This window comes from Polyodon spathula, chromosome 4 (assembly GCF_017654505.1).
Source record: "Polyodon spathula isolate WHYD16114869_AA chromosome 4, ASM1765450v1, whole genome shotgun sequence".
NCBI lineage: Eukaryota > Metazoa > Chordata > Actinopteri > Acipenseriformes > Polyodontidae > Polyodon > Polyodon spathula.
In genome coordinates this window covers 13,264,621-13,288,710 of record NC_054537.1, presented here as the reverse complement: position 1 = coordinate 13,288,710, position 24,090 = coordinate 13,264,621, and the positions used below count along the sequence as shown (strand labels likewise).

The window sequence follows — 24,090 nt, the reverse complement described above, 5'->3', positions numbered from 1 at the left end:
CATATGGCTTTGGAAACCTAGAACAGCAGTAGGTACCTACTCCTACAGTTCAGAATGGTCTCTAAAAATTATGAACAAGGCAACACCCTGCTCTGGTAAAATGGTCAGCACATTCAAGCATCAAGCAGCGATGTCAAGCATCAAGCAGTGATGTCAAGCATCAAGTCAAGGTCTCACCAATCCTCATGCTTTACAGAGATTTTAAATATGTTTACAAAAGGCTTCCTGTAGTTTTGGAACCTTTAAATATTAACATTAAAAAGGTATTGATATTTCAAGTAACAGAAAATAAGGAATGTCTTATGTCTTAGGCTTTTCATGTTTTTTTTTTTTTTTTTTAATCTATTGCTCATCATTACTACATGCTTGAAAATAACAATATAATATCTATTAGTGAAGTTTTAAATCATAGAAAAACTGTCTATAATTATATAAATATAAAATTGTTTTACACAGATTTTGATTGAGTGCTTAAGTTATGGATGATATATAATAATAGATTAATATTGAAAGAACTTTCCACATCCACGTGTTTTGTTTAAATTTCTTCCTCAAAGTTTTAAGTTATTACCAGAGGAAGAGCAATTTTAAAAACCCTTAGGATCTCACAGTCCGAAATGATGGCCTGGGAGCTTTGGAAAAGGTATTCTGACATTAGTTATTTGCTGTGTGTATTAACTGTATCTACAATCAGTATAATCCAAAGTGATTATAGCAGTTGGATTCTTCTATGTCTTCTAAATCTTACCTGCCTCTCCGTATTATGCAATATTCAGAAAACACAATACTATTGTATATATGAAACTGCAAGAATAGACGTGTTACAGAAAGATAGATTTTCGGCATAATATCTAATGTTTATATATAGTGTTTGACTTTCTACACATACTTAGGAGTAATTCCAGTGTGATATTCCTTTACAAAAAATTTGATATTATACTGCATAAAGACCTTCATATTTATTTCTATGGCATCATTTCCTCATGTAAAACCTTTAAGGATACTCTTCCCATTACAGTAACTGAATTAACATGGCAAAACCCTAATCATAATAATATAGAGCTTGATGCTATTACTATTAATAGGACCTTTATCAGTTGTGGGTTACAGTCAGAGTCACTACTCTGGCAATAAAAATCCTCTTAAAAAGCATAATGTAATCAATATTCCACCTCCACTTTACAAAGTACAAACTGTAAGAGATCTCTATACATCACTGTACTAAAATGTTTTTTGGATCTACTAAAAACCAAGGGGTTGAGAGTTAGAGATGTGTGGCTGTGCCTGTCCATTTATCCTCTAGGTGTCGAAATGCGTGTGCATGGCCATCGTACCTGTGGCATCAATAATTTGCCATTCCTGGGTATTCATAACTGGCTAAATACTTAAAATATTGCTGTAGCAGCCCTTGCTAAAATCAGTTGGCAAGGCAGCTAACCAGCTATAGAAAGAAACGACTTTATCCTAGGCATGCATTTTTTTGTATTTCTTTTTTTTTATAAGCTCTTTTATAGTGTCTTATAAGTGTTTTGTATTTCAAAATGAACCCCTGTTTGTTGTATATTAATATATACTGTAGAAATAGCCAGCATAGATGCTGATTTTGCTAAAGATGTATTGCAGCTACCAAATATCTACAGCATTGGGTAACGTAAACTAGCAATTGCTTTTTTTTTTTTATTTGACAAATATTAATACAAACACGATATTTACTTTATGAATGGCCTATATATATATATATATATAATATATATATATATATATATATATAGCGTAGTGTATTACGCACACAGCTTCTGCTGTTAAAACGGCTACGAGATTTAGCTGCCAGAAAAAAGACCAGCAGACTGAGGCAAATGAAAGTTACAGAATTATTCAGACCACCAAAACATTGACTGGAGCACTGTGTGCTTTAAATTGTTGCAGTTAAGCAAATTAAAACAGCCGCCTCCTTGATTTTTCTTCTACTGAGTCAGTAAGGGCTGGAGATCATGTCTCTGTTATTTAGCAGCTGAGAACCTTTGTTGTACTCATTTCAATTGTATGTTATTACAATGCCTTAGCAGCAAATATCAAAGTATAGAAACATTTTAGTGATTTTTTGAAGTTTATTGATTCCTAAAGTTCTGTAATGTGTCAAAGTTGCACTGAATTGTATTCATTGGTGATTTTCAAAGTTTGGTATCTGGTACGTTTAATTACAGTATTTCATTACCTTAACTGTAGGTGTTAAAGTTTTACTGAAGTACATTAATTTAATGATTTGTAAAGCTTTGTAATTGTATGTGCTTAATGTGATAGAATAGGTTACTAGCTATATATCATCCGTAGGTACTTGTGTATGTTAACTTCATTTTATACAATATTAAAGGTACAGTAATTGTTATTAATACGTGTTCGATTATCCATACAAATCGATTATGCAAACTAGTATCTGTCCCAGTTAGTTTGTATAATTGACTCTTCTGTGTGTGTGTGTGTGTATATATATATATATATATATATATATATATATATATATATATATATATATATATATATATATATATACAGTGCCTTGCAGAAGTATTCAGACCCCTGACCAATTCTCTCATATTACTGAATTACAAATGGTACATTGAAATTCCGTTCTGTTCGATATTTTATTTTAAAACACTTAAACTCAAAATCAATTATTGTAAGGTGACATTGGTTTTATGTTGGGAAATATTTTTAAGAAGAATAAAAAACTGAAATATCTTGCTTGCATAAGTATTCAACCCCCACACATTAATATTTGGTAGAGCCACCTTTCGCTGCAATAACAGCTTTAAGTCTTTTGGAGTGTGTCTTGAGGCATGGGCAGTGTTAGGTTTGTGCCACACATAGCGCTTTGAGTTTTGGCCAAAAAGCTCTAACTTGGTCTTATCTGACCATAGAACCTTTTCCCACATCACAGCTGGGTCACTTTCATGCTTTCTGGCAAACTCCAGACGTGCTTTCAGATGGTACTTTTTGAATAACAGCTTCTTTCTTGCAACCCTCCCATACAGGTCGGTGTTATGCAGAGCTATTGATATGGTTGACTGGTGCACCATTACTCCACTCCCAGCCATTGAACTCTGTAGCTCCTTCAAAGTGATTGTTGGCCTCTCTGTGGCTTCTCTCACAAGTCTCCTTCTTGTTTGAGCGCTGAGTTTTGAGGTACGGCCTTTTCTTGGCAGTGCCTGGGTGGTGTGATGCAGCTTCCACTTCCTGATTATTGATCCAACTGTGCTCACTGGGATATTCAAACACTTGGATATTATTTCGTACCCTTTCCCTAATTATGCATTTGTATTACTTTATCTCTAACTTCTGTAGAATGCTCTTTGGTCTTCATTTTCCTTCAGATTCACAGCCTTACCAATGATCTAATTATATATATTTTTTTTTTTTTACTATTTGCAGTTATGTTCTAATTTATCACACAAAGGATATGGTCTGCATAACAAATTAATTCAGCTTTTTTCTCAATGTTTTTCATAATTTCAGACGGAATAGGAAGTGTGAATGTGAATAATCAAGACGATTCTGTTGGGATATGTAATTACTGAAACTATTGATTTGAAGTGTGGAATGCTTTTATTTATTTATTTTTATAAAATAGCACCCTAGCTCAAAAAGTATTTGACTAATGTGTTCTGTGCTGTACACACATCCACACGGGCCGGGTTCATGCTAAGTACTTGTTAAATAGCATATATTGTATTTAGTAGACATTTAAACTGGAAAGTATTTGGCTTAATCCTCTGTAAATAAAATAAGTTAAAATGTGGTGATAGAAATGTACGTTAGCATAATGGACACAAATGAACAGCCACAGACTTTTAGAAGCCAGAGTGGAATTTGAAAACAAAGCAAGCAGCTATAATAAGCTAAGATTAATATGAAGTCATTTGGCAAGGCCTAGGTATGCTATCAGTACTTTGACAGGAAGTGGCACTCGTCCACAGAGGACTGCAGACTTGTTTTGTTACCCAATGCCTTTTGGCTTCATGAAGAGAACTTTTCAAAAGGACTGTATTAATTTAACAACAGTTAAACAACAGACCTGAATGTTAATGTCTTCAGAATAAAGAATTATGGTTGTGACCACATTTAAATGAATGCACGATTGGGTTTGTCTATAATATATGAATCCCAATGCATTACATGCTATTCAAGTGGTGTTCCACTTGAATTCATTATGGCCAATTTTTAGCATTATCTTCAGGACTGCAAACATAATCAGAAAATCACAACAAAACATGTGTTATTCAGATGCTACTCCTATGCCATCCTATGAAACTCCATTGAAATGCATATGAGTTTGCAGCTGGGCTAACAGTGAGCAAGGTTCCAATATCTACCAACTATTTAATCTGAGAAATATGTATATCTCTTATTGTAAAGGTTTCTGTTAAATCTTAATGTCGCACTTTATATCCACAGTGAATACACGGGTATCAGTGACCTGCTGGTAACACAATCTGTACCCTGCTGCAACAATGCATCTTTTGGCATCTTTGCAGGGAGAGGCTGACAAAATGGATGTGAATGATTCAGCAGTCTCCCACTCTTATATATATATTTATTACCTGACCCCGGTGATTACATTGTAGAACATCCATTGAGCTGATGCCCAGACTTTTAACTCTAATGTCCAATTTGAAACATGTGTTTCTTTAATGGGATTGAAGGGGAAGTAATACTGTGATCCCAGTTTATTTAAAGACTTTTTCCAAGTGAATGTATCTGGGAAATGGATGAGAAGGGATCACATTATGTTAATAATTAGTCTCCTCTTGTCATGCAAAGACGTACAAGAGTTTTTTTTTTTTTCAAAATGTCTGTACATATTTTAGTTTATATAGATATTTTTAATTTACTATATTTCTTATAAAGGCATATCGATTTCTATAATTTTATTTGCTTTCTAATGGAAATGACATGCTCAGTATGGTCAGTCACAAACAATAACAGTATGCCAGATGCATATTTTTTTTCAACCTGTGTTTGATTTAACCTTTAACCAGTCTCTGTATACATATAATGTAAACTAAATAGATTGCTTTTGAAAGTATATCAAAGATCAAATCCCCGCCCTCCTAACCACATACACAGATCTCTCTCTCTCTCTCTCTCTCTCTCTCTCTCTCTCTCTCTCTGTTTCTTAATATTCTCTCTCTACCCCTCTCCCTCTCCCTCTGCACACACACCCACGCACACAGACGGAAAAACACCACTCCCTTAGTGTCAGTGTGTCAGTAGCAGACCGGTCCCGGGAGCTGTCCAGAATCCAACCCCCTGAACTCATAGATGGTTCCCGCAAAATGTACCAACGGACAGCCCAGTATGCGTGCTTCCCAGCTCAATATGTTGCCTTCCTCATACCATTTCGCAGCAATATGAACCTAGCAGAAGGCTGGTCTGAGAATTTTGATCTTGTGTGACAGGCTCGTGTGCCCGTGCTTGGAAAGTTTCTGCGTTTATTAAATTCCATGTTTCCTTGGAAACGCGACCCCGGTGAAGACACTAGCGTTCCAAGGATGTCTGTTTTCCAGCGAGAGCTCCATTGCACTCTGCAGTCTGTTTGGATATGAGCCCGGAGATCGGCCGTCTAATAACAAGACTGACGGTTTGTCTAACTTTGACGAACTGCTGTAACGCTCAAAGGCTTTTCTAGAGGATTCTGCAACCCTGGGATTTGCTAATTTTTAACCGTATTCTTACTAATATGAGTTTTGAGGCAGAGGCGGATCCGGTCTGCAGCGCTACAGAACCAGACCCGCAGGGAGGCGTTACAATTTCAAATCAAAGTAGCATACGAAAGCACAGCACTAGTGGTTTGAAAGGAGTGTACCATACCGGGGCTACCCAAGAGAATGAGAAAGATGCCGGAGAAGGGTTTGGTGTTGATCTAAACCCGGGAGAGGGGCGCAGTGGATGCGGCGACGCGAAAGACAAGAGTCCCAGTAAGGCGGACACATCACACTCTGACTGCAGCAGTGAGAACAGCAGCCCAGCTACAAGCTGCAGAATTTGCTTTCAAGGCGTAGAGCAGGTATTCTGTCATTCTTTTTGATTGTCTGTTATACAATTTAATGAAACACTCAGAGAGTCTGATAGTCGAGTATTCAGAGTGCCGAGTTTTTCAGTACCTTAGACAGCACCTAAACGTTTAGAGTTTAACGTTCACTTTAATTAGCTCCTAACTAACGAATAACATTTTTCATATTGTTTGAATCATAACAGATTGATTAATGTGTACGTCATATTCTCAAACTTCACTGTATATTTAGGTTATGTTACACTTAATTCTAATGTTTAAAAATACAAAATGCTGCCGGACTTGTCATCCATAAGCATTATTAGGTCGAGATATATATTATAATCAAATAAACATATTTACAAAATCTAGTCAAATATAACTTAATGTGCAAAACACAGCGATATGTTTCATCATGCTGTAGCCGAGTGACTTCAAAATCGCCCAAACTAAAACAAAACAACAACAAATAAAATAAAATGAACTGTTAGGGTTATGAACAATAGGGTTAGGGTTAGGCATTTTGTAAATATATTTATTAAAAAAAAAAAAAAAAAAAAAAACTTCACGCACAGTATATATCATGTTTTTAAGAAACCATATAAAGCGTGATGATTAATATTAATATCCACATTTACAGTTTGTGCTGTTGTAAAAACCAAACGTTAAACATAGAACCCAAAACTATTATTATTATTATTATTATTATTATTATTATTATTATTATTATTATTATTATTATTATTATTATCTATTGAAATTCAGCCTCTTATTTATAAGGATGCCGATGTTCTCTTTTGTGCTTTTGCTTGAGAATTTGTATTAGCAGGATTTTAGTCAGTCCAGAATTACATTCTGTATTTGGACACCAGGACTAAAATATATTCACTGTTTAAACAAGGAAGCTGACACCATATGATTTTTTTTTTTTTTTTTTTTTTTTGGTCCACAAAGTAGACTGCTGAGACCACAGCATCGCATCCTGTAGCTCCTGATCAGACATTATCCTTACTTTTTTTTTCTTAAGATTAAAAAGGTATTTGCCTATAACTTGATTTGAAGTGTCTTCTTCATTTATTTTCCATTGCAATGAACGCAGTTAACTGGCTGGATTCCACTGATTGTCTCAATGGATAATCAGTTGAAGCCTTTCACTTGTTGTACTATTCCAAATCATAAAAGGACTAAAAGCCTGTAATGCTAAGTGGAAAGAGTCCGCTAAGGGGCTGAATCAACTGTGTGAGTGGCTTTGTGTTCCAGGGACTTAATAACACTTTGAGAAATTAGCTTCATACAGTAAAAAAACAACAACTCTAATCTGTGATTTTCATTACAGGTGGTGTCCACTGAACATTAACTATTTCACTGCCACATTGTTTTACCCTCTGTCCATGCTATGCTAATTATATAGGCTTTCAGACAGTGTCTTTACAGTTGGTACGCTGCAGTATTCTATGATGTTCTCAATACAGTTTCATTACATGTGTCCTGCAGAAATGAACTATTTCTCTGTGTTTTAACTGGACATAGAAAATACAGACAGTTTTCATATCTGTACAAAACATTTACTCATTCCCCTTTGGTGATGCCCCAGGGATACTTTTATATACTTATGCCAGACAGCTTTAACTGAAGAGCAGCTTATAAAAGCACCTTAACACAGACTTTAATGTATCCGGAAATATAAATAAAACCACTCAGAGTGACACAGTCATACGAATACAATCTACTCCTGCCAGTTGTCTCATCTTACTGCTTAAACCTCTTTCCACTGCAATGGTACAGAGTGGGGCTGGCCTGGCATGGCACAGGAGAAACCTTTTTGATTAAAATTGTGACACCATAAGTGTACCAAAAAGCACAAAGAGCCTGTCATTTATTATTTCAATATGTTTTGTTTTGTTTTATAAAAGGTGCTATTTATAAAGTATAAAGGAGCTGGCTGAGTGATTATTTTCATCATTGTTTTATGTCCTCTTGTTAATTTGTATCGTATATTTTATTTTGTTATATAGATTTATCACAATACATAACAAACTGGAGTATGTTCATATTTATATGAATTGGTACTAATCAGCAGGTTGATCTATGTGAAGTAATGAGCGCAGATCTGTGAAGTAAGGCAACTTTCTTTTATTTATAACAGGCATTGATTAGTTTGGCTGGCCATCCCAGATTTCATGTATACAAATGATATTTAGCTGGTAGCTATGCTTTACTTCTAAGAATGGCAGACATACCACTCTATTGTCCAGCTGCAGACTGCAGTCTCTTTGCAAAAATGCCTTGCATATTTGTGATATTACTTTTAATTAAAACAAAAGGCACTGACATTATGTAAAAGTAAACTGCATTTGTGGACTATAAATAAGAAAATGGTTTGTTTTGCAGGCACTGATAATGAATTTGGAGGATTTATCTTAAGATTCAACTACTCTTGTCTTGCAACTGAGTTTGATTGATGTTAGAAATACTACAAGTGATAAATAAAACACCCTTGTTTGTTAATGACTTTGAACTAAACTGTTCAGTGTGTTAGAGAAAGTTAAACTGTTGTCATTAGATCTCCAAGAGAAATAGTACTTGGATGGAACATCTATTTTCTTCAGTCTTAATAGGATACTTCATTACAAAGGGAGATTTTGCTCAGCATCTACTTAATCAATAAAGTCATGGAACAATGTATAATAGATCATGTGGTTCATTGACAAGAAAAGGTAATTACAGAACATCAAAGTGGAGAATAATATGTTTGATAAAATGAAGCATCCTGTTAATACTTCTAGTAATTGATAATTTGGTTTTATAGTCATTTTTCTAAACATTCTTACTAAAGATTACTTTTAATAATAATCTTTTCATGTTAATATACAATAAATACTCCTTTTTCCCCAAAGTCTAATGGTGTAGGCCTATGATTTATTTTTTAGTAAAATCTCAATTACAGTCTAAACATTTTATAAAAATAAAATCTGCAGGGGTTTTATTAGGCTTAAGTGTCAATTGTAATTTTTTTTGTTTTACATTTCTCAAAGAATGGTCTGACTGTATATATCTGTAAAGGGTCAAAGTCCCCATTGTGTTTAGGTCTGTGGTTACAACCTCAGTTCTATGTTTCAGTTCTATCCAGCCACTGACAAAATCAGAACAAACACTTTGAAAAGCTGTGTTCCTGACTGGGTTTTGAAAAATGCATATTATATTCCAGATATTTTCCAGTATATGGGGGGGGGGGGGGGAGTTATATGTTTTCAAAAAGAAACAAGAAGAACAAGCCGACAAATAAAAAATACAAAAATCAGGATAACAATGGCGTGTTTATTTTCTGATTTCTGCAACAGAGGCAGTGCCTCGGATGCTCAAAGGTTGGTGTGAAGGGTAAAAAACTGTGTTCAGCAATGCCACTTCTGTTACAGAAAATTTTGAACCAAGCAGGGGATGTGGTAATTGGAATTGGAGGCTATTAACTACTCATTCAAGTGTATCTGATGCTTTTGCATAGTGCTTGCTTGGGGACTGACAATTACTGCACATAAGGTTATCTAAAAATGCCAATCAAAGACAGCATTTTTGGATAGAGATGTGTTTTGGCAAGAGCATCCTTAAAGTAGCATGTTCAGTGAAAAGCAAAAACTAAAATATCTCTAGTTTATATATCAATTCAAATAATATGCTTCATAAATTCAATGAATCAATACTGTAGAAGGCACTGGCCCCCTATTTATCAAGTTTCAGTCTGTTTTCTGAAAATTCCTTTGTTTACATTTTTTCCTATCATGGGGAGTGAATCATTAAAGGTTTTTTCTATTTTATTTTTTTTAAATTGCCAATCAAAAGCCTCTTCTCCACCTTCATAAATGAAGGGTGCTTAACATGTTGACTGCCTTAAAAGCACCCTGGTATGAACACCAACCCAGCTGAATAAGTTTTTTGGTAAAACAGGTTGAACTGAGCACTTCGGTCGGGACATAGGCTACTTGTTTAGAAAATCTTAACCTTAATCTTAATCTGAGTCCTAATAATAGATAAAGGTAAACATGATGCTTTTTCAACATTTATTTATCCACAGGTGATTCAGCATTCAATATCCATGTGTGAAAAAGTATGTGAACCTTTAGATTCAGTAACTGGTGGCACCCCCTTGAGCAGCAATGACTTCAACTAAGCATTTCCTGTAACTGTTGGTCAGTCTGTCACAACGGTTTTGAGGAATTTTGGCCCATTCCTCCTTACAGAACTGCTTCAACTCGGTGACATTTGAGGGCTTCCTTGCATGGACAGCTCACTTCAGGTGCTGCCACAACATTTCGATGGGGTTTAGATCAGGAATTTCACTAGGCCATTCCAAAACAGAGAATTTCTTCTTCTGCTGCCATTATTTTGTAGATCTGCTTATATGTTTAGGATCGTTGTCTTGCTGCAAGACTCACTTTCAGTTCAGCTTCAGCTTCAGCTTGCGGACGGATGGCCTGATATTCTCCTCTAGAATCTTATGATACAATGCAGAATTCATGGTTCTGTCAATGATGGCAGGCCGTCCAGGTCCTGAGGCAGCAAAGCAGCCCCAAACCATCACACTCCCACCACCATGTTTGACGGTTGTGATGATACTGTTCAAATGCAGTATTTGATTTTCGCCAAACATAACATTTCTCATTGAGGCCAAAAAGTTCTATATTTGACTCAACTGTCCAGAGAACATTGTTCCAGAAGTCTTGTGGATCATCTATGTGCTCTTTGGCGAACTTCAGACGGGCAGCAATGTTCTATTTAGAGAACAGTGGTTTCCTCCTGCCAGTCCTTCCATGAACACCATTCTTGTTCAGTCTTTTTCTGATAGTTGAGTCATGAACATTCACATTAGCCAAGGTGAGAGTGGCCTGCAGATCCTTGGATGTTGCTCTGGGGTTCTTTGTGACTTCGTTGATGATTTTCCGGTTTGTTCTTGGAGAGATTTTGGTAGGACGACCGCTCCTGGGTAGAGTGACTATGGTCAAACTTTCTCCATCTGTCTGATAGTGGAATGGTGGAGCCCTAAATCCTTAGAAATGGTTTTGTAACCCTTTCTAGACAGGTGAGCATCAATAACTGTCTTTCTGAGGTCCTCAGAGATTTCTTTTGATAGTGACATGATGTGTTTCCACACACCTGTATGGTGAAGATCAAACTCACATAGTTTCTGATCTTTATATAGGGTGGGGCCTCCCAAACTCACCCCTGAAGATCTACCTAATTATTTAAACACCTGATTCTAATTATCCCATTAATTGAGCTGATAAAACCAGGGGTTCCATCTAGGGTTTATGTGACGTCATAAACTACAAGACCGTTAGGTCGAGTATTATATAAACTGTCACAAAAACGTGAGATGGAATTATTTTTCTTTAACTCACTGAAGCCCATCTATTATTTTTTTATAATACATGGATATTAGTATCTGTAATAAAAAAGACAATAAACAGCTGTTAAGGTTCAAATTGCAAGTCGATTTAATGAATAATAATAACATACATTAAGTCAGTATTAAAGAGTCATAAATAAAAACGTATTTTTGATAATTCAGGAACGGTGAATTAAACTGGGTAGATAATGAACTGCAACAAATAACGTATTTTTAAGGAAAAGGTGTTTCGATGTTTTGTTTGTCTTGGTTGGTGCTCTCGTTGGTGAAGGATGGTTGTTCTTCACAGAGCCAGATTTGTCAAAAGTGCCTAAAAAAAAATAAAGAATTGTAGGTGTTATCAAATGATTGAATTTAGGAAAGTCATTGACAGGAGTGTCTTTAATTTCCCATTTACATCTTTTTTTTTTTTAACATATTTTCATTTTGTTGCTCATTAATGAACATTTTTCTACTGTGGATGTTGTTGAGACCACTTTCAATTCAAACGAGATATTTTGTGTTTGAATTGAAAGTGGTATTGTGACATTTTGACATCACTTCTGTTCTGTTATGCCTTTTTTTTCGAATGGCTCAGGATGCAAATATATATCTGGTAAATATTTTGTTAGCCTGTTTTAGTGAATAGTGGACAACAATTTTTCAATATACCTATGTATGTTTTATTATTTTGGAAATAGGTACAGTGTTTGGTATTGATTGAAAATGAGAATTTGGTTTATGCAAATCCTGCCTCCCTATATTCCAAGAGCATCTAGGGAGTGGGGTTGGGGCGACATCTTGGGTCGGAGAGAAAATAGGTTCCATTAATAGAGTAAAGATTCCACAATATACAACTATATTTCACTGAACATCTGAACACATTGTACAGAAGGGTGAACCGTGAGGGGTGAAAGAGAGACCTTCTCAAAATAGTTCATTATAGCTTATGCAGTGGTTGCTGGCCAAAAACAAATGGGGAGGCAGAATAAAGGCAGAGGACTAGGTAAACAGTCTGAATTTGAATAAACGACAGGGGTGTTTACCTCACTGCATTTAAAAACAAATAATTGCTATTGTACACCATTACTTTATAAAGAAAATATATTATAAAACATATTGTTTTTACTTCTGTAGTTTTCAGTAGTGATTGAATCCTTTTTTCAGCTTAAACTGCTTCCATTTCATACACTACAGAAATGTAAAGCTGCAGTGAATCATGACATATCAAATGGCACAGAGCGGTTGGTTGTAAAGGCTGTGACAGTGTATAATGTATAATAACTGCAGAAATAATAATGGGCCCTATTCACAAAACTTCAAGGAGTTTTTTTCTTTTTTTGTTAAAGATATTCTCTTTATTTAAGCAGCACCATGAGAAATGAGAGTACATTAATAAACCCTCTTTAAAACAGTTAATTGAATTCTTGAGCTTTGTCCCTAACAATATATTTATAATACATTTGTAAAAAGGTAGCTGAGTTTTACAAGACTGAGATTTCAGGGGTAAGTGCTTTCAAGACAGATTTGTATTTTTCTGTCTGTAATGCACAGTGAGCCTGCTCTTCCTCGCAGTGGGATTTGTATTATTCTCTGATCAAGCAGCTGTGGTTCTTGTTCCCAAATTGTGAGACTTGGCAGATCTAGCATTTACTGACAGATTGAGGTTTTTTTTTTTTTTTTTTTTGAGAAATGGGCAATATGTGTTATGCGGTCACATTGAATCAGTGTATAGTTTCCAAATAAAGGCAAAAAAGCAGACACATTTGCCTAAACAAACTGCTGCCTTTTCTACAGCTGTATCAGAATTGTTTGAGGTTAGGGTTGATTTACACTCAATAGAGACTGGTTACAGTTTGCAAAAACTGGAACCGTTGCAAAATGAGAGGTTCTAAAGATATAGTTTGATGATGATCTTATTCTCGACATTGTCTGTTTTTTGTTTTCACTGGTTGTCTTTCTGTCTTCAGGGAGAATTGCTGAATCCTTGCCGCTGTGATGGGTCGGTGAGATACACTCATCAGCAATGTCTTTTAAAATGGATCAGTGAAAGGGGGTCGTGGACATGTGAGCTGTGCTGTTACAGATACCAAGTAATCGCAATCAAAATGAAAAGACCATGTCAGGTAACCAAAGTGTGGTTCTATCACATTTGATCCACTGTAATCCTGATATTACCAAAACACATAAGCACAACGAACAAAATGCCCTGCTGCTTGCTTGCGTGAGAGCAGAACAATCCTCATTGTTTTTGAAAAGTATTGATCTGAAAATGTTAAAGTTTTCATGTTTAAGCCAAGTGTTTGGTGATGGCTACTGTCCTCAGTATGACTTACAGACTTGCCCTTTTAAGAATGACCACAGACCACCAAACTGATAATGGTAGGGTGCCAAAGCTATTATTATGAAATGCCTTAAGCTTTCCAAAGTCTTGGTAGAAAAGCAAACAATAACCTACTGGAGAATAAATAGTATTATACATTTTTGATGCAGTATATTATTTTTAATATAACTTTTGGCAAATTCTAGTCTAGAACCAAACACAATGTACAGTATGTGTTTTTTTTTGTTTTGTTTTTTTCTTGACTCATGATTGGGACAGGTGAATACGGTGGAGCATTTTTATTTAATATTGTTTTTTGTTTCTTTTTTTTAATGCAGTCTTGTGATGAACAGAACCTTAAAGAACCTCTAAAGCTAAAGAGGCTGTTTTTTTGTGCTTTGTAATGTACTGGAAAACAAAGATTTACTGTGGCTGAAGCAAACATCTAAACTGTTGGGTGTACTTCAGTTCCAGGGTTGAAAACCACTGTCCAGGCTGTTTACCTCAGCAGTGTCATTAGTAGAACGATGGAATAATATAATAGATATAACCACTCTTGTGAGCAATTCATTTTTATTAAATTAAATCAATTTCTGAAAATAATACATACTGAAAATACCAAAAGCAACATCCCCTATAAAACTGAGGCACTCCAGAATCACGTTCAGTTTTGTAATAAAATATAATTCCTTGCTGTCTGTTTTACATTCTACCATAGCTTGGGCTTCAGTGGATTTTATCAAAAAGCTGACCTTTGAGACAGCGTAGTCTATATACATTCCACATATGTATTGTTACCAGGAGCGATTCAAATATCATTTGTTAATGTATTCACAGAAGTAGTATAGTACATCATTAATTTCAGAAAGTTGAGAGATTAAATATTTGTACTAATATAACATATTTGCTGCATGTTTGTTTAAAAACCCATATCACATTCATTTGTATAAGTATCCAAATATTTTAACGTTGGATTATTGCATATAACAACCCTCACGGTTTGTCTCAGCCAGCCAGGTTCTGAGTACAGTGGTCGTTATGCCACATTACAAGCCTAGAATTTTAGAACTGTCCTTTTAAATTTTAAAAACCACTCGCTCCATACTGCAGTACCCAGCATTACTATATTATTAAAAACAATGTACAAAATTTGAAATGACAACTGTTGATTTCAACACATCAGGAAAATTTACCTTTTAAGTAATGCTGGCTTGCTGAAATTGAACTGAACTGATTTGGTTGGAACAACAAAAGAAAAGAAAATCAACTTCAGTGCAGATGGTGATGGTACTGTTTTTATTGCATTCATTGTAAACTATAGAAATGAAAAACATCAGTGGTGTTCAACACTGATCACCTGATGGTCGTTTCAATGGCAAGATGTTTGTAAAACCTGGTGGTTTACCAGCATGCCCAATTGTAGTATTGCAGAAAAAATATGTAAGTAAAACTCACCAGGTTTCTATCCTCCCCACCCACACAAGACACCAGCAGAGATGTAACGTTTTCTGGCAGGCCACATAGGATGTCTATTGACTGTTTCCTCTTTTTTCAGTGGCAGGCTATCACAATAACCCTGGTTGAGAAGGTTCAGATAATTGCTGTCTTCCTGGGTTCCCTGTTCCTGGTAGCAAGTGTGACTTGGCTCCTGTGGTCTGCTTTCAGTCCTAATGCAGTGTGGCAAAGGAGGGACGTCCTATTTCAGATCTGCTATGGAATGTATGGGTTTATGGATTTAGTGTGTATAGGTAAGAATATTGGTTGATGAGAAGTTTTGCTATGGACATTTTTGCTGTAATCAGAGGTTTCCTCTAGAAATGCCTGCAGCCATACCACTCTGTAGATAGATCGCATCTGTTTTCAGAAAGACTGGCCTTGAACATCAATTGGCACCTGGTAGTACGTTGTTGAATGTGTCAGCTTTTAGAAGAGGCATTAAAGTGTTGTAAAACCCCTTGCAGTATTAACAATCAATCAATCAATCAATCTTTATTTTATATAGCACGTTTCGTAGTGGACCACTGTCACAAATTACTTTACAAGATGCAGTAACAAGAAAATCCATAATACTTCAAATGCATAATACACGATATACAGTAAAAAAAAACAATGCATAATTGTGACAAAGACGGCTGTAGTGGGGACGTCAGACCAGAAGAAACACAATACTGCGAGATGAAATGATAAATGGGTGCGCTGCTGCGCCGTTTATTATTATAAAACAGGACAAAAACAGGACACGGCACTCGTCGCCAACACACGAACTACACAGACAAACACGGTGAGTTTCTATTAACTATTAACTATTCTTATTACCTCCATCTCCAATCCCATTCTCCACTCACTGAACACACAACCCAGAGTGGGTGAAAACATGCAGCTTTTATGCAGCTGTACCAAGACTCGATTGCTAATCAATCATTCAATTGGAGTCGTGGTACAATTACATATGAATTAATAAAGTGCAATTCCCCATGCTCACATATTATTACGTTTTACTTGCACGTGAAGTGCTGTGCAATCCTCTTGCCTAAATACAAATATACATTTTAAACACTTGTGTTACACAGACCAGTTTATATCCCGTGTACCAATGACTATACACCAACATTAACACACAACATAAAATACACACAGGGGCAGGCACTTTGCCACAATAATACATTAAATACAGTGGCAAGTACATGATAGTGGCATAATACATGAAATATTACACTAAATACAGTGGAAAGTTCATAATACGTGACAGTAGAATAATACATGAAATAGTACATTAAATACAGTGGAAAGTGCATAATACATGATAGTAACATAATACGTGAAATAGTAGCAGCAGCTAGTAGCAGATATCAAGCTTAGAGAGCATGGAAAGCAGGAGATAACAGGTGGGTCTTGAGAGCTGACTTAAAGCGAGCGACAGTGGGAGCATCACGCACCAAAGCTGGGAGAGAGTTCCAAAGAGTCGGAGCCGTGAAGCTAAATGAGCATTGTCCAAGGGTGGTGCACTTTTTCTTGGGGATAACAAGCAGGCCAGAGTAGCCAGTGCAGCTGGGCAAGATGGAGGGTGATGTATTCACGTTTTTTACATCTGGTAAGGATCCTGGCAGCAGCATTCTGAACTAGCTGCAGTCAGTTTATGGTGCGTGCTGGGAGACCACCATATAGAGAGTTCCAGTAGTCGAGTCGAGAGGAGACAAATGTATGACAAAGTATCTCCGCATCTAGGAGGGAAAGGTGGATGGACTTTGGAGATGTTTCGAAGATGGTAGAAGGAAGATTTGACCACGGAGGAGATGCGGGTGTCAAAGAAGAGGTTGCTGTCAAGAAGTATACCAAGGCTTCGTATTGTGGGGGAAGGCAGTAGCAGACAGTTTCACGGCAGCTATATTGAGATTAAACTCAATTTCTCAAAACTTAAGTTGAGTTTTAGATCCTACTAGAAGGAGTTCAGATTTGTTAGTGTTCAATTGAAGAAAATTGGCAGATATCAATGTTTCGATGTTTTGAATGCAAGCCAAGAGCTGGACCATGGCAGAGGGGCTACCAGGGTCAAGTTTTAATTAGAGCTGGGTGTCGTCAGCATAGGAGTGAAACATGAGGCTGTGTTGCGAATGAGGTGATGCAAGGGAAGCATGTAGATATTGAAGGGGCCCAAGAACAGATTCTTGGGGGACACCACAAGTGACTGGGTTTGCAACACCATTGCGTCCAGCATAGAAAACAGACTGCATGTGTCAGGATAAGAGGACATCCAGGAGAGACAGGTTCCAGAGATTCCAGCATACTTCTGAAGGCAGTCAAGAAGAATGCTATGATCTATGGTGTCAAAAGCAGCTGTTAGGTCAAGGAGGACAAGCACAGAGGGAACACCAGCATCAGCATTGAGCAGGAGATCATTCACAATCCGGAGCAGAGCAGTTTCACTACTGTGATGCGGCCGGAAACCAGACTGTAGATATTCAAGCAGAGTGTTGTCCGTGAGATGTTTCATCAGCTGACTGGCTACAGCCCTTTCAAGAGTTTTTGAGAGAAAAGGGAGATTGGGTAAATCAGCTGGGTCAGGGAAGGATTTTTTGAGTACCCGCATGACTCGGGCAAACTTGAGGGCAGCAGGAACCGAGTCCAGGGACAGGTTGAGAGTGTGCATAATGGAGGGAGCAAGATCAGAAGCACAGAGACGGACAAGGTTAGCTGGCCAGGGGTCCATGGGGCACGTGGCTGAAGTTGATTTCAACAGATTTTACAAGAAATATTACTTTACCTTTGTTATTTTCTATATTGCAGCATTTTTTTAAAAACATATTCCCATAATCTATCCTTACATTGCAGTGTATCCAGTTTATTCTCCCTCTTGCAGTAGTGCTGGTGCACTAATTGAAATGAGTGGTGCCTTGTGGGAACAGGAAACCTTCACTGAAGCAGGAGGGGGCTTGATCTGGATACACTGTGACCCTAGAAGACATTTTGTTTTTCACCAGGAAAACGCTCCCGAGTAAATGCTGAGAAATGTATTGCTCCATTGATTTATTAACCAGCATATGTAATTAAAAAATATAAAGAGTCATTAATATGTCTAAAAATGTAACGCTGTGATACTTACAACAATGGACAGAGCAAAGGTAGTGTAATGCGGTTGGCAGTTTACAAGAACCTCTTTACCTTACCTTTGATATGTGAACAATAAAAATCCAATGAAAATGAGATGTTGCATTTTAGATGGTCACTTGTCTGAAATTATTCTCATGTATTGGTATTAAATGTAAATAAGGAACACAACTTGCAACCATACTTTGCAATTTATTGAATGCCTGACTGTGCTAATATGCATTTTATTCTGTGGGGAAACTATACATAACAAAAAGAAGGTTCCTAAGCTATTTATTAAACTCTGATAACAACAGAAACTGCCACACCATCCAAATAAAATCAAAACTCTCATGACATTGCAACTGGTTTGGTATCAACTCCACATATGGAATACCACACTGGGACTCATTAAGAACTTGAGCGACATGGCGTTGAGTTGCCCCGTTTTTCTCTCTGTTCATGTCCTCCTTAACTAACATCTGATTTGTCTCTGAGCCACTGAACTTGACCTATTGATTTCTTTCAGGTTTAATTATTCATGAAGGAGCTGCAGTTTACAATGTATTCAAGCGATGGAGAGCTGTTAATCTTCACTGGGACGTGCAGAACTATGATAAGACTACAGACGTGGAGGAAAATAACAGCCACGGAGAATCCTCCGCCAGCAGGACTTTGTGGTTACCCCTCACTAGCTTCAGACCCAGAAGTTCCATCCCCCCGACCCAAATAAGGTCTCATCGACCTCACTGTGGATACTCCATACTGCACCTGTGTTCCAGATCGACAAGCCAGGAAGTCAACACTGAAGATAACAGCTCAGGAGAGGTGGTGATAAGAGTAACTTCAGTATGAACATGTTGCCGTTACCACATTTAAAAATGAATGCCTTTATCAGTGCTTACAGTGAGTGTGTTTTGACATTATTAAACAAGTGGATCCATTTGGGATGGGGAGGGATACAAGCTAATGCATTTTATATGAAGAGATTTCTTTTATATTGTCATTGAATTCCAAATACATTTTATAAAAATGACTACGGTGAATGTACATTTTTGTATGATTGGGACGTAGTGTTAAGCGCGTTCTTTACAGGATTATAGGATACACACCAAATATCACAAACTTATCCAGACATGATCATTTATATGCAGTATTTTATACATCCTGTCACATACAGGTTTGTAACTGACCCATACAGTAAGTATGTGTGTGTGTGTGTGTGTGTGTGTGTGTGTACTATATACTAACAAATCAGATTCTGACAACCAAAGATTAACCAAGAACATAAAACAAATATGGAGTAAAGACAGTACACTACCCAGAGTTCCATTTCATACACTACTGAAAGTTATGTTTTACAAAAATAAAAAAAAAATACGTTTAATTTTAAAGCTATTCCTGAGTATAATCTTCATGTGTGTGATGTATAGTAATTTAATACACTGTGTGTAATGTGTCTTCTTATTGTATAAGTTTGAGCAGCCGGAAGCACTCAGCTTTGCTTTTAGGTCCTCTTGCCCCCAAAATAACACAATATACAATAAGAGATACCCTATATTAACGTATATACAGTGCCTATAAGAAGTATTCACCCCCCTTGGACATTTTCAGTTTGTTGTGTTACAACCTGAAATCTTGATGCATTTAAATAGGACTTTTTTACCTTTGATTTACACAACCTACTCAACACTTTCAATGTGTGAAAAAAAAAAAGGGGGGGGGGGGGGTGAAAAAACAAATCAATGAAAAATAAAAACCTGAAAAGTCTTCATCAGATAAGTATTCACCCCCTTTGCTATGACACTCCTAAGTAAGCTCGGGTGCAACAAACTGCCTTCAGAATTCACACAATAAGTTAAAAAGAGTCCATTTGTGTGCAATAAAAGTGGCTCACATGATTTCAGATTAAATACACCAGTCTCTGTAAGGTCCCACAGTTGGGTAGTGCATTCAAAGCAAAGATATTACTATGAAGACCAAGGAGTTTTCAAAATATCTCTGGGATAAAGTTGTGGAAAGGCACAGATCAGGGGAGGGGTATATAAAGATTTTAAAGGCACTGAATATCCCTTGGAGCACAGTCAAGTCGATCATTAAGAAATGGGAGGTATACGGCACCACACAGAATCTGCTTAGAGCAGGCCGTCCTCCCAAACTGAGCAGCTGAGTAAGAAGGGCATTGGTCAGAGAAGCCACCAAGAGGCCAATGAGAACTCTGAAAGACCTACAGCATTCAATGGCTGAGAAGGGAGAAACTGTTAATGTGTCAACAATAGCTGAGGTACTTCACAAATCTGGCCTGTATGGAACAGTGACAAGAAGGAAGCCATTTCTGAAAAAAGCCCATGTAAAATCCTGTTTGGAATTTGCAAAAAGGCATGTGAGAGCCTCTGAAAAAATGTTTCAAAAGATTCTGTGGTCTTATGAAACAAAAAATAACTATTTGGCCTAAATGCAAAGCGTTACGTCTGGCACAAACCCAACACAGCACATCACCCAGGTAACACCATCCCTACTGTGAAGCATGGTGGTGGCAGCATCATGCTATGGGGATGCTTTTCATTGGCAGGGACTGGGAAGCTTGTCAGGGTAGAGTGCAAAATGGATGGAGCTAAATACAGGCAAATCCTTGAGGAAAACTACAAAAAACTTCAGTCTACAAAATACCTAAGACTGGGACGGAGATTCACCTTTCAGCAGGACAATGACCCCAAACACACAGCCAAAGCAACACTGGAGTGGCTTAAAAACAAGAAAGTGAATGTCCTAGAGTTGGCCAGTCAAAGCCCGGTCATATCAGATTGAGAATCTGTGGCAAGACTTGAAGATTGCTGTCCACCAACAATCCCCATCCAACTTGACAGAGCTTGAACAATTTTGCCAAGAAGAATGAGCAAATATTTCACGATTCAGATGTGCAAACCTGGTAGAGACTTACCCCAAAAGACTCACAGCTGTAATTGCTGCCAAAGGTGGTTCTACCAAGTATTGACTCAGGAGAGTGAATACTTATCTAACCAAGACATTTCAGTTTTTTTTTTTAATATTTCATTAACTGTTGTTTCACATTATAAAAATTCACTTGCCTCTTCAAAGTGTTGAGTAGGCTGTGTGAATCAAAGGAAAACAAAAATCCAACTTAAATGATTCAAGATTTCAGGTTGTAACACATCAAACTGTGAAAACGTCCAAGGGGGGTGAATACCTACTATAGGCATTGTACTGAGCAGTAATATTCCTCAAATTGAAAATATAATCCAGTGTTTAATTAGGATATAATTTATTCAGCCATGTATTTATTTTGTTTATACACAAAATATATCACCATGGTTCAGTGGTTAGGAGTCTCAAAATTATTAGTTTCAATTAGCTTTTACCATTGGTGATGAGAAGTGTATCCTTGCCTCAATTTCAACATAGAAGACATTAGAGGGATAAGTAAAGGCAATTAAATACAGGGTTAAAAGGATTGAATTTAATAATACTATATATTGACTTTGTGCCCATCAGTAATAGGCAATACCTGAATCTTTTCAAGTAGAGAAATATATAAATATAGCACAACAGCAGACTTTGTTCCCCATGGTTAGTTCTCTCACCAAGTAGAATTACTGAATAGATTAACCCATAAGCAGGTCGGCACAGCAGTGTTACTGCTGTATTACAGCATGAAATTGAAAAACAGTTTGAATAATCACTTGAGAATCTGATTCTTTCAAGACACAGCTGGAAAAAAACAAAACGAAGATGAGTCCAATCTCTGCCTTAACGCTTCAAAATAAATCTTCAGATAAAAATATGACCTAAGGGGTTGATTAAGTTTGGGCCTTTTTCCCTTTTCTCAGAAATAAAACCACTACATGTTCAATAGCACTTGAGAAAAATTTTAAATTGGGAAATGTTCTCATTCTAGTCCATGTTAACCAGAAGAATGAGTTTCAGTAAATAATCCCTTTATTTCATTAAAGCAAATAATTACCTTTGGTAAATTTGGTAAATGACAGTTCCTCTGTTAGGGCTTTACAGTGTACCAAATGTCACAATCAGCAGGTAGCCTTTCATCTAGAAAGAAGGATTATTATTATTATTATTATTATTATTATTATTATATTATTATTATTATTATTATTATTATTATACAGTATATTTCCAGTCTGATGATACTGACGTTTATACTCTTTATAGCAGTTACAAAACCAAACTGTCACAACTGCAAGCCAACTCAAAGTACAAACTTTCAACAGTAAAAACGCAGTTGTAGGCTTAAGGCAAAGCAATAACTTCATTTATGTTGTTTATTAAAACAAACAAAAAAATCCAAGGCTGCACATATGTGGAATGGTATCTGTAAACTCAAGCAAAGTCCATTCTAAATGTTTTTTGATATTAGGATTATTGGTTCAAGGTGTTTTATACAGCCTGTTTATTAGCCACAGCCAACAGAAACACACCAGTTCTGCCACAAACACATTTTCACTTGAATCCATTCCCCAATGATAAACATAAACCCACTGTATAATTTTGGCCCTGATTGTTTTGTCTTCGGAAATTGTCTAAGCGGAAATTAAATATGGCGAGACATGAGGAGAGCATTGCAAAATGTCATCAAAGAATCATCAAATAACACATACACACATATACACACACACACACACACACACACACACACACACACACACTACCAGTCAAAAGTTTTAGAACACCTCCATATATACACTAGTTAATACGATCCAGTATACATACAAATGTATGTTGAGGGCAAAAAATGAAATAAAAAGAAATAAATACAAAATAATGTTAAAGGTTCACTTCACAACCACAAATGTGTAACATTAAGTACGGCTTTAATATTGCTAATGAGATAAGAAAGCATTCATTAAGGGGAAAATGCCACTGAAGCTAAAGAGAGGTAAGGAAATGTATTATAAAACCTTACTAACACCACTTTTAACAAGGACAAGTTACAGTAAACAAAAAGGGGAGCCATGGAAATGTTTTTATACATGGACACCTGCAAGACTTGATGCACTGGCTGTGCTACACTATAGACACTTGTACCAGCTGACACTGTGGTTGCGTTGACTAGTATCTGTTGACAAAATGCCTGTGTCAAAATATGGACACCATTAATCAGCTGACTTTGCGACAGTTTCGCAATATCACAGAACCCTTGTAAACCAGAACTTATTAGAAAAGAGGCTGTTTCTGTGTCTTTTAATTTTTGTTTCTTTTTTAAGGATGGGGGAGGCGGCTGTCAACAGTTGAGCTTTTTCACAAACATGCTTGAAAGCAAATAATGTAACCAGATGTGTTCCAAGTCTGAATTAAACAATTTAGAGAACATACTGTAACTCCGCACCATGACTGCTGAAGTTTACTAAGACTAACACAGTGGTTGGGTATTAAAGAATAATTGCGGCAGTTAACATTTTTATATTTTATTCAATTATAATTCTGCTTTGTAAAGGATCATACCAGTAAGATTCCATCAGTTCTGAAGATATACTGACCTCTAATCACAAAGATGTAACAATGAGTTATTTAAAACAATGTTATTTTAATGAGAAAATACAGTTTGGTGTTGAACTGTTCCACATTGAAATTAAAAAACCTACATAACAACAGTCTTGGGCAGTTTTATGGGAGGCACAAACATGCAATAAACAAACAGATAGTTGTTCAAAATTGTTAACTCAATTTGTATATTTATAGCCATCTGATTCGTTTGAATCTATATGATTACAAACAGGG

General features: G+C 36.5%; 1 protein-coding gene across 1 annotated transcript; it reads left to right on the top strand.

Moving 5' to 3' along the window:
• Window positions 1–5,174: 5,174 nt before the first annotated feature.
• On the top strand, window positions 5,175–19,603 carry LOC121314199 (E3 ubiquitin-protein ligase MARCHF11-like). Its single transcript, XM_041247215.1, has 4 exons — window positions 5,175–6,064; window positions 13,400–13,555; window positions 15,308–15,500; window positions 18,866–19,603. The coding sequence occupies exons 1-4, from the start codon at window positions 5,738–5,740 to the stop codon at window positions 19,189–19,191; spliced, it is 1,002 nt and encodes a 333-aa protein (XP_041103149.1). The 5' UTR covers window positions 5,175–5,737; the 3' UTR covers window positions 19,192–19,603.
• Window positions 19,604–24,090: the final 4,487 nt, after the last annotated feature.

What these genes read in the sequence shown, in the direction of transcription:
- LOC121314199 (XM_041247215.1), top strand. Translation starts at nt 5,738, where the DNA reads ATGAGTTTTGAGGCAGAGGCGGATCCGGTCTGCAGCGCTACAGAACCA. An exon ending in GCTTTCAAGGCGTAGAGCAG is followed by an intron (nt 6,065 to 13,399) that starts GTATTCTGTCAT and finishes TTCTGTCTTCAG; the next exon opens with GGAGAATTGCTGAATCCTTG. An exon ending in AAATGAAAAGACCATGTCAG is followed by an intron (nt 13,556 to 15,307) that starts GTAACCAAAGTG and finishes CTCTTTTTTCAG; the next exon opens with TGGCAGGCTATCACAATAAC.